This window comes from Babylonia areolata, chromosome 1 (genome assembly GCF_041734735.1).
Source record: "Babylonia areolata isolate BAREFJ2019XMU chromosome 1, ASM4173473v1, whole genome shotgun sequence".
In the NCBI taxonomy this organism is placed as follows: Eukaryota; Metazoa; Mollusca; class Gastropoda; order Neogastropoda; family Buccinidae; genus Babylonia; species Babylonia areolata.
This window is the reverse complement of record NC_134876.1, coordinates 53,274,980-53,291,982: the sequence shown is the minus strand read 5'-3', so window position 1 is coordinate 53,291,982 and position 17,003 is coordinate 53,274,980. Positions and strand designations below refer to the sequence as shown.

At 40.1% G+C, this 17,003-nt stretch overlaps 1 protein-coding gene across 3 annotated transcripts in view; it reads right to left on the bottom strand.

Annotated features, from left to right (window-relative positions):
* LOC143283989 (dnaJ homolog subfamily C member 13-like) overlaps nucleotides 1-17,003 on the bottom strand; it is a 79,986-nt gene that overhangs the window by 5,814 nt on the left and 57,169 nt on the right. Inside the window, exons 47-55 of one of the 3 annotated variants that reach the window (XM_076590498.1) lie at nucleotides 13,087-13,161; nucleotides 12,361-12,561; nucleotides 11,642-11,723; nucleotides 10,588-10,804; nucleotides 9,178-9,357; nucleotides 8,241-8,381; nucleotides 7,286-7,426; nucleotides 6,668-6,767; nucleotides 5,604-5,621 (exon numbers count right to left, since the gene is read on the bottom strand). In XM_076590498.1, coding sequence (XP_076446613.1) covers nucleotides 5,604-5,621; nucleotides 6,668-6,767; nucleotides 7,286-7,426; nucleotides 8,241-8,381; nucleotides 9,178-9,357; nucleotides 10,588-10,804; nucleotides 11,642-11,723; nucleotides 12,361-12,561; nucleotides 13,087-13,161 — 1,155 coding nt within the window. Of the gene's footprint in view, nucleotides 1-5,603; nucleotides 5,622-6,667; nucleotides 6,768-7,285; nucleotides 7,427-8,240; nucleotides 8,382-9,177; nucleotides 9,358-10,587; nucleotides 10,805-11,641; nucleotides 11,724-12,360; nucleotides 12,562-13,086; nucleotides 16,846-17,003 lie in introns of those variants that run through there. The other 2 variants (XM_076590507.1, XR_013055471.1) reach the window with 2 other exon arrangements.

The window sequence follows — 17,003 nt, the reverse complement described above, 5'->3', positions numbered from 1 at the left end:
TGGTACTGACAGTAGTGATGCCAAGTATAATGGACAGTCATGATGTCAGTATCATGGACTATTATATCACTGGTACTGACAGTAGTGATGCCAAGTACAATGGACAGTCATGATAATGTCACTATCATGGACTATTATATCACTGGTACTGACAGTAGTGATGCCAAGTATAATGGACAGTCATGATAATGTCAGTATCATGGACTATTATATCACTGGTACTGACAGTAGTGATGCCAAGTACAATGGCCAGTCATGATAATGTCACTATCATGGACTATTATATCACTGGTACTGACAGTAGTGATGCCAAGTACAATGGACAGTCATCGTAATGTCAGTATCATGGACTATTATATCACTGGTACTGACAGGAGTGACGACAAGTATAACAGACTGTCCTGATAAAGCTTTCATGTCACTGGCTTCAAGGCAAATCTATCTTAATCTGTATACTGTTTTAACCAATGTTTAACCATTTCGCTGCCAGGAAAATAAGATTTAAGTGAAATCTATTTGCCAGGGTTTTTTCACAAAAAGCGGGTATAAATTTTCAAAAAATTCTGAGCTCTTTGTTACTGGAGAAAGACCCATAAGTATATATTTTCTGAAAGGGAAATGAATAAAGAATACAAAACACATGATGTTTTCCCATTTTATATATTTTCAGTGACATGCTGTTGTTTTGAAATCAGTGTTTTGTTTTTTTGTCACATTTTCAACTTGTTCATTACAAACATTAGTCAGGTAATTTGCACTAAAATATAATATTTTCTGGACAAATGGATATCTGCACACACAAAATCATACTAGAACAACCACAAAATAAAAAAGAAAAGAAAAAGAAATATATATAATGCATTGTGACTTCTGCAAGTGATAATATGGATGTGAGGCAACGCCCCCTCAGTCTCCACCTCCCTCCTCTTCACCCATTTCACACACGGTCACTTTATCCAGATCTCATCAGACCGCGTTGGCCGAGTGCCAAGAAAATAGCTCACACTGTGTCCTGCTAAAAATTCGGTGACTTCTGTTGTCTGCTAGAGCTGAACAGCCGGCATCGCTCACTGACAGTCGTATCTTGGCCACTCTCTTGATTGCTCCCTTTATTTTCTATCAAATCGTCCTATAAATGTTCACCACTGTCTTCTCCTTCGAATTTATGCTTCAATTCTTTCTGAGCATCAGCTAAAGAAAGTAATCTTGGTTGATTTAGTTCGCCACGATCGCATGTCTTGAGCACGGAGTCAGTCCGACATTTTGTTGAGTGAGCGAGGAGAGGAGCCAGGCAAAGACTGCGGCCAGTAACCCAACCAAAACGTTCAAATAAAGGACTGCCTTATGACGCAGATGGTGTTTCTAGCTATGAATAGAATCTAGAAAGATTCCCCAAGCTAAAGCTACCAGCATTTTTGTCAACGAACTGAATGCAAAGCAGGGAAAAGTCAGAATATTTTGATGACAAGTTATCTCATCATTGTGGCAGCAAAGCGTACATGCTTTCCATGACGAGTTATCTCGTCATATAGCCAGCCTAGGAGTTAAACCAACCAAAAAAGATGCACACAACTCTATCTGTACACACACATCCATGCACACACAGCAAACCAACACAACAGCACACACAGCCCAACAGTTCAGCAGTCAAGTCCAACCTGTTCAATCACTGTCTTACCTGACAAAAATGATTAGTGTCAGTTACTCTCAACCTACCTTCCTTACAAGTGGTCAAAACTTCAATGAAAATTTCACAAACCTGAACAAAATGCCAAACATGAGAAATCTAATTGAGTCATTGGTACACTAAGGAAAAAGGCTGGCATTTTATTTTGTAGATCTTGATAAAAAGTGCTTATCTTTGGGCAGATTTTTATCAAAGACTGTTTTGGATGGCACAAATATTTCAAACGAAAAAAAAGGCTGACAGGTTCAGCTATGGGAAGAGACATATTTCTTGTAAGCAGACACTCAGTATGAATTCCCACAACCAACATGCACAATATAAATCCCCAAATATATGCACAATAAATATATCCTGAAAGCAGCCCTGAACCAGAGTCTGTTTTTCTGTATCTGTCAGCAGCTATCTCCATACACAACTTGTATTGTGTCTGTTAGTATCATAGGAACAACACAAATAAACCAAAATAATGATGATACAACAACAGGAAACCTACATCAGCTTTCTCTTCTATTACTATAGTGTCTGGTGATCAGTGTGGTTCTGTTTTTCCTGCAAAACTCACATGATTACAGTTACCCAAACCACACTTAAAACAAGGCAGACACTCAATGATCCTGCTACTTTCCATGAACTTGCACATATGCAGATAAATAAACACTGAGGAATCAATCCATCAACTTGCACATTGTTTGTCCATACCCATACATTCGGGGAAAAAAACAGGGTTCAGCCAATGATATATAACTTGTTCTCATGCCAACCTTTCAAAGCATCTATCCCAAAATGGCTTTTAAACTCTTGTCATATCTGATTTACACACTCACAAATAAACATTTCACAGGAACTGTATTACATAATGCAGTACATAACAACCATGTCTGCACTGAAGGTGGAGTGAGCAATGTCTTCACAAATAAACAGTATCACATACTATTCAATTCCAATTACAAGCTCTTATGCTCTCTCCCTAAACACACACACACACATACACACACATGTGCACACAGTGATGGAAAAAGAAAGCCTGCAAAAACATTCTGCAAAAGCTGAGTATTGCAAAGAATAAAATGTGATTAGAGCAAATAAAACATGATGAATAAACGTGCAATTCAAAACAAAAAAATCTGACATTTTAACCCATTTGACTCTGGGCAGATTACAGCCTCAGCAGCTTTTCCTGTCATGCTGATGCTGAAAAAATGCAGAAAATATACTGTTTTTCCTCCAAATTATGTGTGGAAACATCTGGAAATATTACAGAAGTTAGTTCCCTTTCCTTGCTGTTTTTGCATATGTAGGAACATGAAAACTGTTTTAATGAGACACATTTTGACACCAGAGCAATGTCTGGGTGCACGGCTCAATTTGTTAATTCTGTTCTGATGCCAGAAAGAATATTTGTGAAGTTTCATGCTGAAAAATGAAATACGGATGGCTGTTTATGACAGCAAATTATTTCATCACAGGAAAGGAAGAGACTAGCTCGTGTTAAAGTTTAAAAAAAATATTGAAAAAAAAAATAAAAAAAATCTTGCATTGAATGCATGCTAGATGGCACTGAAATTGGCACTAAACTTCTTATTTTATTCTCAGGAACTTTGAACAAATATTTGCAGATATTGCCCCCAACCCTGGAATTTCTGTTTAATTTGTTTTTTGTTTTTGTGGGAGGCAACAATTCCACAAATACAATGAACACTTACTCATTCATGATAACATTTATCAAATGACGACGTCAGTAGATTTATTAAAAGTGCCATGAAAGAATGTGGAAAATAGCAAAAGTTACAAAAAGCTTAACATCTGAGAGGTTACTTGTCATGCAAATAGAATCTGAAAATGACTTTTAAGAAAGAGAACATACCAAACAACACATCACACAAAGTTTTGCACACAGTCTTCAATCACTGGCATCCACAGCACACAGAACCACTGGCATGACGCACAAGTCTAAAAATGATCTGGCACTGGAACAAGGTAATGATAACACTGGGCATCATGAGTAACCAGCCCAATCAAAACTGCTTCAGAATTTCAAGAATGCTAATAAATAAAAGCAACAACAGGAAATGACCAAGAGCTTGAATGCTGGACCACACACACACACACACAAACAATTACAAAAAGACAGACTCACAAAAGCACACATGCCAACACTCAGTGTATGTTTGAAAGAGAAAAACTTATGACTTGGTCCAAATTTGAAAGTACCAAAGATCAATGCAGAACAAACTGATTTCATTTAAACCTCAAGTGAAATAGATTCTCAGCTGTATTCCAATTGTGGAAACTGGACTCCACCGTATTCCTCTTCCTGCACGTAGAGTGTTCAGCACAAGCAGGTTTGCATATAAGCTGAGCTGGGAAAAAATCTCCAAATTCAACACACCTGATGCTGTAAGGATTCAAATTTTCTGACATGCAGTACAGAGGCCAGGTGTGCTAATTGCTCACCTGCCCCAACCACTGAGACAAAGTGAGACCACATCCATCAGACCTCAGTTACCTGTGTAGGCAATAATTCATGGGAGCACACACTTTCATCATGCACCGCCCAAGAAAACAGCCCATAGCTGTGTAATGAATGGGATAAAAAGCCTTCATGGTTCACAAGTGATTCCTGCTCATTTCTTACCAAAAATGCAAAACACCCCTCGCACCCTCCAGCAGAAACTAACTGTGTGCCTGAGAAAGTGCAGGCCACACATACTGAAGAAAATGGCGCTTTAACCCTTTCAGTGCCAAGTCTATCTTAGCTCAGTGACAACTATTTTGCCAAGAGATGCTTTGGTCACAAAGGGTAATAACTATGAAAAGAATCATGGCATGCAAAGCAATAAAAGAAAGTGTATATAACCTATATTTCTTTGAAAATTTAACATAAATTTAATGATTTTGTGATAGGAAAATTCCTACAATGTGACAGATGGTAATTTCCATTCTGGGGCACTTTTTGCACACCGGAAAGGGATGGAAAATTCTGTCCTGGGGCACTTTTTGCACACTGGAAAGGGATGGAAAATTCTGTCCTGTGGCACTTTTTGCACACTGGAAAGGGATGGAAAATTCTGTCCTGTGGCACTTTTTGTATACTGAGAAGGGATGGGAAATTCTGTCCTGTGGCACTTTTTGCACGCTGGAAAGGGGTGGAAAATTCTGTCCTGTGGCACTTTTTGCATGCTGGAAAGGGATGGGAAATTCTGTCCTGTGGCACTTTTTGCATGCTGGAAAGGGGTGGGAAATTCTGTCCTGTGGCACTTTTTGCATGCTGGAAAGGGGTGGGAAATTCTGTCCTGTGGCACTTTTTGTACACTGAGAAGGGATGGAAAATTCTGTCCTGTGGCACTTTTTGTACACTGAGAAGGGATGGAAATTCTGTCCTGTGGCACTTTTTGTACACTGAGAAGGGATGGAAAATTCTGTCCTGTGGCACTTTTTGTATACTGGAAGGGATGGAAAATTCTGTCCTGTGGCACTTTTTGTATACTGAGAAGGGATGGGAAATTCTGTCCTGTGGCACTTTTTGCACGCTGGAAAGGGGTGGAAAATTCTGTCCTGGGACACTCCAGGGGTGACTGCTTCTCCCAACATCCTCACACCTGCTTTCCTCTCTGTGTCCATCATGTACACACTGACCATCTCACAATCCACACACACTTCACAACATCATCAGCCCCCATTCTCTTACAGCACCTACGTATCTGGTTTACAAGATGGACAGGTACAGACAAAACAAGCTGTGGGTTAGCTGTAACTCTGATAGCAAAGCATCAACACTCCTGCTTGCAGTATTCAATCCGTTATGTCAACAGTCATAAAAACTTTGTGAGGAGTTAAATGGAAAGGGGTGTGGGGTGGGGGGGGAATGGTCATCCCTGGTGATACACATGCACCATGAAACTGCATGCTATGTTACCTGTGTTGGCGGCAAACTCTACACAGAACCAACAGTAAAACCACATGTCAGTTCACCTTTAGCCATGTCTCAGGAAAGGACAACCAAACCTTGGTACTGATGACAATGTATGGAACACACACACAAGAAATCTGAAACCATCCCATTACCCTTTTCCACCAGGAATTTGCAAAAGAGAGATTCTTACAGAAAGGCATTCCTACAATCTACCTTTCTCTTCTCCCCACTTCTTAAAAAAGAAGAAGAAATATGATAAAGACAAAAAAACAACCCCCCTTGCCCCCCAAAAACAACAACAAAATCTATCCTACACCAACCCATACTACAAAATAAAAAAGGATGACAAACACATAAAAGAAATAACTACAGCAAAAATGGTGCACACGATTATTAGCAAAGATGGTGCACATTAATATCAAAAAAAAAGAAGAAAAAAAAGAAGATGAAATAGGTTTACATTTTGTGTGTCTGTAAAGAAGGCAAGGCTATGTATGTTTCTAAGTACCAACTGTGAGTCCACGTGTCAATGAAAAAAACATGAACACAACAGAGACAAGCTGGGATAGGTACTCCGCACTATGAGGGCTGTACGGTATAAAATGTCAGTGACCACTGCAGTGTCAGAAAATGTAAACAGTGAACCCACAGACTATTTCACAAAATTCTGTATTTTTCCAAACCTTTTCCAGACCAAACTGAACATTTCCCTCACCAAACACAAAGCCAAACATTCATCTACAACAACACTGATGAAAGAGAATGGTGGATATGAAAGAGAATGGTGGATATCCCAAAACCAATATTCATATTCATTACTTTGTTTGCTTGTTTGTTTCTTAAATGTGTTAATGGCACTGATCAAGGGAAATTGTTGAATGGTTCTGATCAAACTTTAAAAAAATGAAATTCCAAGACTTTTCCAGACCCTGAAGGGCAAGATATAGTTTTATCCAGGACCTTTCCAGCCATGAAAAGGGTTCCCTCATTTTTTGAAGACCTTTCAAGACATCTGTGACTCTGCAGCAAGCCTGGAAAATGAGGCACAGCCAGGTGATGGCACTCACCTGTGAGGTATCCGGCAATATTGGTGTCTGTGATGAACAAGTCGTGACGCTGGTCTTTGTACTCCTTCCACACTGGGGACTTGTCAAGGATCTGGCTCACCTGTAGTTTGTTTTTTAACATTTAAATTAAATTCACTTTTAAAAACCCCCCACAAACATTCAAAAGTAAAGACAAAAGAGAGAGAGAGAGAGAGAGAGAGAGAGAGAGAGAGAGAGAGAGAGAAAAAAAGAGCCACAAATAGAGCAGAACAAAATATGAACACAAACAAAACTGATTTATAATACCTACAACAAATTGCAAGTCCATCATTTCCCCCCAAACCCCACCCTTCACTGCACACACAAAGTTATGTTTTGCATGCAAACCATTCAGTTCTGGTTATCCTGTTGACATACACACCCTACACCTTCAACTGTCACTACTTTTACCTTCTACAACTGCAGCACACTGTGCATTTGTATGTAAATGTGCGTGCACAAAAATATGCATTCACTCAGCCCGAATTTCACACAGAGAAACCTGTTGTGACAAAAGAGTACTACAATCATCATATGTAATACTGAAAGAGTCACAAGGAGCCAGTAAAGTCAACAGCAGAGGTGAGTGCGACGCCTGACCTGTTCCCCACACTGCAGGCTGCGCTGCATTGCTTTGAGGGCCTTCACGATCTGTGCCTTGGTGGCTGCCGGGTTCTCCACTGCTTCCAACCCCCCCTCCAACAACCGTAGCAAGAAGGGGACCAGGTCTGCCTTCAGGGCCTGCACACACACACATGTTAACATATATGCACAGGTACACATACATGTATCAACATGCAGACACAGGTATACACACACACACACACACACAATCACAACATATATCAACAGGTATAAGCACACAGAGATGCACATACACATACATCAACATATATGCACAGGTACACATACATGTATCAACATGCAGACACAGGTATGCACACACACGTAACATATATGAACAGGTATACTACACACACAACAAAGATGCATGTACACACATACATCAACATGTATGCACAGGTACACATACATGTATCAACATGCAGACACAGGTATGCACGCACACGTAACATATATGAACAGGTATACTACACACACAACACAGGTGCACATACACATACATCAACATACATGCACAGGTATACACAGACACACACGCCACTACAGGTATAGACACAAACACACGTGTAACAAATATGAACAGGTATACAATGCACACAGACACACATACACACACACAACAACATACATTCTGGGGTACACACAGACACACATTCACACTCACAACACACATGCACAGAATACACAGCGCACGCACACACCAACACCTACATAGATGCAGGGGCATGTAAACACACACACACAAACAGTAAAAACAACTCAGGAGCAATACAGTGTCACAGCTGATTAAGAAACTGTAAAAAAGATGCACCATGTGAACAAATAATAACTGATAACCAGCACAGCCAAACACACACAATGCCATCACCACTGATGGACATACAGAGAAACCAGGACAGACAGACAGACAGAAAACAGGGAGTGTGCTGACCTGCTGCACAAGGTCCTCCTCCCCCTTGTCAAACATCTTGGCCAACATCTCTGCCGCCAGAGCGATCATGTCACGCCGAGCCTTCATCCCCATCTTCAGAGGTCCGATGCAGTCAAACGTGGCCATGCTTCGTACACATTGCTGAAAACAATAAATCAGGAGAGAAAAAAAATGTCATCATTTTATTTGAAAAATACAACAGAAAGACTGTCAAAGCAGTCTCGCTTCTATGCGTTTCGTACACATTCAATCAGAAGAGAAAATGTCATGATCTTACTTGAAAAACAACAATAAAGATGGTGAAAGTAATATTATTTCTGATACATAGTTTGATATCACCATAGGAAAAATGGTGATACCCATATTGTTCACTGCATAATGTTTTCATTTTCTCATTTCCTGCCTATTTGCAGGTAACTGTATTAACAACCACAAAAAACACACGCTGATGGATGAATGACAGGGCAGATGCAGGAAATGTGGAATGGATGGATGAGAGAAAGAATTAAAACAACAATAACAAAAAACCCAACCCAACAATATTGGTACACACAAGTGTTAAGACAATATTCCAAACATCACAAACAAGGATGGAGAAATGTTGAACTAATCAGTCGAACAAAGCTTCATTTACATGCTTCTGGGATCCATAAACGGTTCAGTTTAAAATGCCAACTGTACCAAGCAAGAATAAACAAATTTTGAATTGTGAGTTGGTATGAGAATACTCGTGCCTGGTCCACAGGGGAAGTAATCATGGTACAAGTTAACTCATACCTGATGCAGAATGAGTTAACAGAAATGCAATAACAATTTGTGCTATGACCACCACACATAACGCAGTAACTATGTAAACTGTACAAAAAAACAAACAAACAAAAAAAAAACCCCGCAAAAAACAACTATGTAAGCTGTAGGTGCACACAACTGCACTCGCCTCATTGGAGGCGAACTGATGAGCTAGCTGAATGGCGGCCTTGGGGATGGCATTGTTCTGGGCAGACATGACGCTGAACACCCGGTTGATGTAGCCCAACTGGGGGAGGTAATCCAGAAGGGACTGCTGCGTAGAGCACAGGCACACCAGAGCCGTCGTCACCGTCTCCAGCATCTCACCCTGAAAACAACACACCTTTTAATAATAATAATAATAATGAAGATAATGATAATGGATGGCATTTGTACAGCATATTTCTCGAAGTAGTTCAAAGCGCTGGCAATCAGCCATTCACACACAGTCATACCCGAAGATGACTAGCCATCTCAACTACACACACCCATGAGCAAACAACTTGAATTAACTGTGGAGAAAAAAAAATCACAAATCGTCTCACAGAACAGATGAGTTTTCAGCTGGGATTTGAACAAAGGGAGTGTTGGGTGGTGCTGAGGACCAACATGCAGCAGATTTCAGACAGTGGGTGCAGAAAAACTAAACCCACAGTAGCCAAAAACCTTTATTTTGGGTACTTTTAAGATTTCCCCCCTGAGGACTGGAGGGAACACAAAGGCTTGTTTGTGAGGAGTGCTTTAGACAGGCACATCAAGGCTGGTGGTGTACAATGTGTCAGTGGTGAGCTATGAGATCAGTGTAGACTTACATCAGGGTTGGTGGTGTGCTATGTGACCACAATGTGTCAGTGGTGTGCTATGTGATCACAGTGTAGAACTTACTTTAGGGTTGGTGGTGTACTATGTGACCATAATGTGTTGTTGGCGTGCAATGTGATCACAGTGTGTCAGTGGTGTACTATGTGACCATAATGTGTCCGTGGAGTGCAATGTGATCACAGTGTGTCAGTGGTGTACTATGTGACCATAATGTGTCCGTGGAGTGCAATGTGATCGCAGTGTGTCCGTGGAGTGCAATGTGATCACAGTGTGTCAGTGGTGTGCTGTGTGATCAGTGGTGTGCTATGTGATCACAGTGTGTCAGTGGTATGATGTGTGACCACAGTGTGTCAGTGGTGTGTGTCAGTGGTGTGTTGTGTGATCAGTGTGTCAGTGGTGTGCTGTGTGATCAGTGGTGTGCTATGTGATCACAGTGTGTCAGTGGTGTGCTGTGTGATCACAGTGTGTCGGTGGTGTGCTATGTGATCACAGTGTGTCAGTGGTGTGATGTGTGACCACAGTGTGTCGGTGGTGTGCTGTGTGACCATAATGTGTCTGTGGAGTGCAATGTGATCACAGTGTGTCAGTGGTGTACTATGTGACCATAATGTGTCTGTGGAGTGCAATGTGATCACAGTGTGTCAGTGGTGTGCTATGTGACCACAATGTGTCAGTGGTGTACTATGTGACCACAATGTGTCAGTAGTGTGCAATGTGATCACAGTGTAGGACTTACATCAGGGTTGGTGGTGCTGGTGATCTGCGACCACTTCTCCAACAGCTCCGTCAGGAACTCTTTGGGCTTGCGTAACACCCAGCCTGGGTTGGCGATGAACAGGCGAAGGAACACACCACCCACCACCAGTTCCCCTTGTACATCTCCATACACCACGGCATGGTCCTCCTTGAAAGACCACTTGGATTCTGTGTTCTCACGCTGAAGCTGGAAATGACTGCAACAGTCAAAACGAACACACATTTCACTTTCTGGTGCAACGTGAACAGATACAGAACATGTTCAAACCTTGAACAGCTGACAGCAAGACATCTGACACTGTTGCTTATAGTCCAGCTTGCGCTGCAGCTAACAGCAAGAAGATAATGAAACTGCTCCAATTTGTATCATGAGTTTGCTGTCTACCATCTCTGGACAAAGATAAATGTCTTACATCTGAATGCAAAACTTACATCTTGGCTCAACAGTACTCAATGCAAGTCTTGTTTGTCCTTGACAGAGTGTTGCCGCTGGGAGCATTCCATCTTGTCTGAGGATTTTTTTAAGGCAAAATGAGTGATGTGCATTAGGTCTGACAGCACGGTTTGTGTCTTGCATCACAATGATGTGCCTTACATTCTGAAGCCTATCACCTGAAGATCTCAAGAAAATACTGAATGCCTTTCATAACAAGCTACTGATGAATCTACAGGTGAAAGGCTTTATCTTAAAAGCCATGGATCTTCCACAGAATAACGACTGAATTATGCAATGTGAAAGAATTTGCTCCAACTAATCATCAATAAAGGGTGCAATGATTTCATTTGATCCAATCTGATATTATGTCATCTTAAGTATCCACTCTTTGTATGACAGAAAAAGGATGAGACCCAATGATGTGTGTCAGTGAAATCATACAAAATGATTTGAAATTGTTCTGACATGCTCACACCAAGCAAAGTATAGTATATATATTTATACATTATAAAAACATATCTTATTCATGTGCTGCATGAAACATAAAAGATACTGGAAAGGTTTTAAGACAGCAAGGCAAGAGAAATGAAATCCATACCTTTTTCTCAATTTTTTGACAGTATCACAGACTTTCTCCCTGGCTTCGTCATTCCAAATCAGCTCTGGATTCTCATGGCAACCTGAAACCACCCATAAATCAGCCTGATAAATGCCAAACTGGGGGAGGGGTGGTGGAAAGAGGTATGAAACAAGAAAAGGGGAGACAAAAAGAGGGATGAAAAAGCAAACAAACAAACAAAGCACCAAAATAAACCAAATCATTGTTGCCATTTTTGTAAAAGACTGACAAAAGATTGTTTTCCAAATTCAATCAAATTTTAATAAATGAGTATCGGGCAGAGGCATTAGGGGAAAACTGATAATGTTAACAAAGCAATAAAAGTATCAGTGATTGTTTATACAACGTTTACCCTGCAGCACTAACAATATTTAACAATAAATGGGGTATAAATAAGACACAGGAACATAATAAAACTGTTCAGATACAAACTTGCTGAAAGTACAATTTCAAAAACAGTATAACATTATTCACAACTCACACACCTCTCCGAACTCACTCCCTCTCCACATATACCACAAACCTTGATGCACACACACACACACACAAAGACAGTCTGAGGGGTGGTGGAGGAAAATCTACACTCAAAAAATATTGTTTGAACATAGATGTTTGAAACAAATATGTTATAAGATCAGATCTGAAAGATTTAACAGTGGAACATCCCCACATTCAGTCACAGACAACCCTGCACTGACCCTCAAACATGTGGACGCTGGCCTCTGAGGAGTCCCTCATGGCATCCATGAAGATGGAGGGGAGGAACTTGGTGAGGATGATTCGAACCTTGGGCCCAACCAGTTTGTCAGCCAACATCTTGGCCAAGAGCTCTGCTGTCTTTTCTCTCACCCCAGGGTTTGTTGCGTTACAGAACAGGTCTAACAGGTAAATCAGGGCTCCTGGAACACAGTCACATCACAACACACCTGTACAGCAGTTTAGCGGTGTAACAGAACAGGTCCAAAAGGTAGATCAGGGCTCCTGGAACACAGTCACATCACATCACACCTGTACAGCAGTTAGCGGTGTAACAGAACAGGTCCAAAAGGTAGATCAGGGCTCCTGGAACACAGTCACATCACAACACACCTGTACAGCAGTTTAGCGGTGTAACAGAACTGGTCCAAAAGGTAGATCAGCGCTCCTGAAACAGAGTCACAACACACTTGTACAGCAGCTTAGTAGTGTAACAGAACAGGTCCAAAAAGTAGATCAGGAGTCCTGGAAGTCACATCATAACACACCTGTACAGCAATTAGGTCTCTCACAACTAAGAAAGAAATATATATATTAAGAAAAAAATGTATGCCAGAACCAATGCTGATGTTTTCACTTATCATCCAAACTGTAGTTGCAACAGTGCACAGTCACAGACACTCTTTGCTCTAATGCACAAGTAGGAAAAAAAAAGAAGACAGACAAACCTTTCACAAGAGCTTCTTTCACAATCTTGGTGTTGGACATCAAAGCAAACAGAGTCTCCAGAGTCAGCAGTTGACCTGCCACACACATACACACACAGCACATCTCAAACCACAGATAATCACATTTCAATCTATCTCTGTCTCTTAATAATCACTATTTTTCTTCTTGTTATTGATAATTTATTCATGTCTGAATGACATAACTGACAGAACTTGGAACAGTGAAAGTAAAACAGAAACATGTGCTACATAACTCTCAATGACCATACTTTACAATCACAATATCATATGAGTCCAACATCTGACTGTTTCCTAACCATACATCACAAACTTTAACATTTCAAAGAACTGTAAACTTTTCTTTTAAAAACCTTTTAAAACTTAGAGGATTAAGATTGTATAAAATGACTCCACCTGGCCAATAATGCCTTTTGAAAAATTGTGAAATCAGATGTCTAACATAATTTTAAATAAAACATTCCACACACACACAATCAAATATCAACCCATAATTCAACTTTTATTATTTTCTTTCTTTTTCATCCTTTAAGATTACATAGATTATCTTATTCATAATATGAATATTCTGTGCCTTTTGTCTGGACAGGGAGATAAGGAATGTGCAAAGGTGAGTGGGGGAATGGGAACAGGTGAAGATAAGTAAATCAAGAGGTAAGTTTCTGGGCTGCTCTACACATCATAAGAACAATGCCAACAACAAAGTTGTGACTCCTCCCCTCACGGCAGACAGTAATGCCAGACTGGGTTAGAAGTTGTGTGACTGTTCTACATCAGGTGAATGATACAAGAGACAAAATAATGGTGAACATTCCAATCATACAGAGAATGCCAAAGACACCATGCAGTGTGAGTTGAGTTTAATGATCTACTGACTTGTGCTCTTAATTAAGGTCAAGTTGTTCAATGCTGTGGTTTTGGAAAAAGAACACAAATATCAGCTATGACTCTTATATGCTATCAGCACTGAAGCTATAATGCATTCTGTTAACTTTCAGTCTGCAGATTTTCTATACTTCCACAAACCATTCACGCTTCTGCTCACAGTGAGTTACACTACGCATGCACCAGCAGACATGCTGCATGTAGGTTTGTTCTCAGTTTAGACAGTGTAACCACACACACACACACACACATACATAATACAACTTTTCATCGTTTATTCTAATATTTTCACTGGTGTTTTCTTTCATTTCCCTTATTGGAATATAATAACATTTGTTGATGCTTATTTCCATTTCATATAATATCCCCAGAACATAAAAACTACGAATGTTGATCACATGATAAAAATACACAGAGCTCTTACACACACAAAACATATCAATATGTTTATTCATGAGAATCGTAATTTGCTTATGGATGGATACAAAGACACAGCATAAATATATTGTGAATTCTCGCAAAGCAGACGCTCATTGTTTGTTAGTGATAATAACAATGATTTTAGGGATAAATGTACTGTTTCAACAGACTACATCTTTTTCATCCATGTGACAAGGGTGTATGGTTCATTACTGCGACAGACTTCCTCTGTCTCTCTTAAGTAATCAAGGGCATATGTATGCACTCATCAAAGACTGCAGAATACCGCAACATATCTCCTTTATTAAGCCAGTTGTGTCACACACTCCCCTGAGAGAAACATCCATAACAAACATAGGTGACACTCATGTCAATGGTTTTCTTACTGTTTCCTTCATAAATGAAATTACAACTGTTGTAAGTCAGTCAGGGGGCAGAAAAGAAGAGGGAGATAGAGCAGGTGGAAATCCATGCAACTGTTCTGCTGTAAAAACTCAATGTAATGTACATCAGACCTGGCATAATAGATATATACACACATAAATCCTGAATGCTTTCAATGTAGTGCGTTTTTGAGCAGCATGATGCACCCCAGCCTGCAGTGGATGGTCAGAAACTACCTCAATGCTAATCACAACAGCGCCAGTGAAGTGGATTTCAAAAACACTCATATATACACACACAATCAACACAAATATCCCCCCTCCAAAAAAAAATCTATACATATATATATATATATATTTGCAGGCATGCTAAAGCAATTGGCATAATCATTACATAATGCATAAATAGTGAATTAAGCTTTTAAAAAAAAGACTGAAGTTGCTAAAAAAAATGGACAATATGACAAATCCACAATGACTGTAGTATGATCATTTCAGTCCACCTTGAAAAGGAACCAGCTATCCCAACTTTATGAAAAGAGCAGTTCTTGGTCATCACAGCAGCTGGCTCAGATGCAATGAAAATGAGATCTCTTATATCTAAGGACATCTGTTAATGATTGACTGTTCCTGATATAAGTTACCACCTCCACCAATCTCACAACTAAAAAGAAAAAAAAAAATCAGTACATGCAATTTTATTTTTATTTTAGACTGAAGCTATTACTCAACAAGGTTTTGACCTGTAATATTTACAACAATAAACACAAGAAAATTGGAGAGAAAAACACACACACACACACAAGAAAAACTAAACAAAAAAATAACGGTGGACAGGCATACAAAGAAATTCATGCGCAGGCGAGTGCCACCCATGTCACATTCTCTTCCTCTCCCTTTCTGAGTTTTCATGTGCACAGGAAAAAGGCAAACGATTCCATGCCCACGCCCAAGAGCAGACAGATGAAGGGACGGACAGACAGACGGAAGCATGTGGTGTGCAGACAAGGATTGTGAGACAGGGAAGCATGGCACACTCCTCCGCCCACGGTTACCACTAGCTGACATCATCACACTGCCACAGGGGGGGACAGTACCTCAAAATTATACACCACCGCAAGACACACATGCCTTCCTCAACTACCCCACCAAACACAGGTCACATTCTGTGTCTTCAAGTTTATTGGGGATACTGAAAAATAACTTGTGTGTGAGAATACATCAGGAAGCAAGTTCTGGTTTTCTCCTCTATGGATGAGACTGAAACTTTCTCTTTCAATCTCAAAACACTGCAACACCTCCACCATTCTTCACAAAACTTAAAGATTTGCCACTCTCAAAATTTTCCTCCTCTCTGAATTGAGACTGTATATAGTGTGAAGATTCTCAATCCTGTCCTCATACTTCCAACTATGCTTTCAAGCATGCATGTATGTACTGATATAATCATCCGTCAGGATGAAGATATTCTGTTTTACACTTTTCCACAACATAAATTCATGGCTTCTGATAATGCATTAAGATACATCCATAACACTTTGAAATTGGAAAGAATGCACTGTCTGTTTACTGAGTGGGTCCCTGGGATTTTCTAAAAATGTTTAGAATGAACCTGTAAAAAGAGAGGAAATCCTGTATGGGAGCTTCAGTCTGATGGTTGGATCATCTGCTATGAAGACTTCTTTCCCAAATACCCAGACGATTATGACAAGATTTGATATGCCTGCTTTTGTGTGTGTGTAGAAAGCAGATTTCATTGGAATGTGCAGCATGAGTCACCTTTAACGGTAGTCAGAGATCCCATAGAGGTAAGGTAACAGAGTCTTGGGGACAAAAAAGATTTTATCTCACTTATCAGAAGCCCTGAAATTACGTCACTGTTCCAAGATATGCTGAAAACATCCATATCATTTTTCAGTTCTGTGTCTGTCTAAGTGTAAGTGTCAGTGGTAGGCAGGTATGTCTTGCACAAATACATGTGAACGGCCACAGGACAGGGAGCAATGGACAATAGACATGACTCTCAGGAAACAAGGCTTACCTTGGGTGTATGCTTGAGTTTATTCACAGAAGGAAAAAAGAAGCATAAATCAAACAAATGAAAGTTAAAAAAACCCAGGACAAGCAACTAAACACAGTAGGTAAACTACTGTTCAAGTGATAAAGCAGTTCAATCACTTGCAGAAAACAAACAAAACTATAAAATATGCA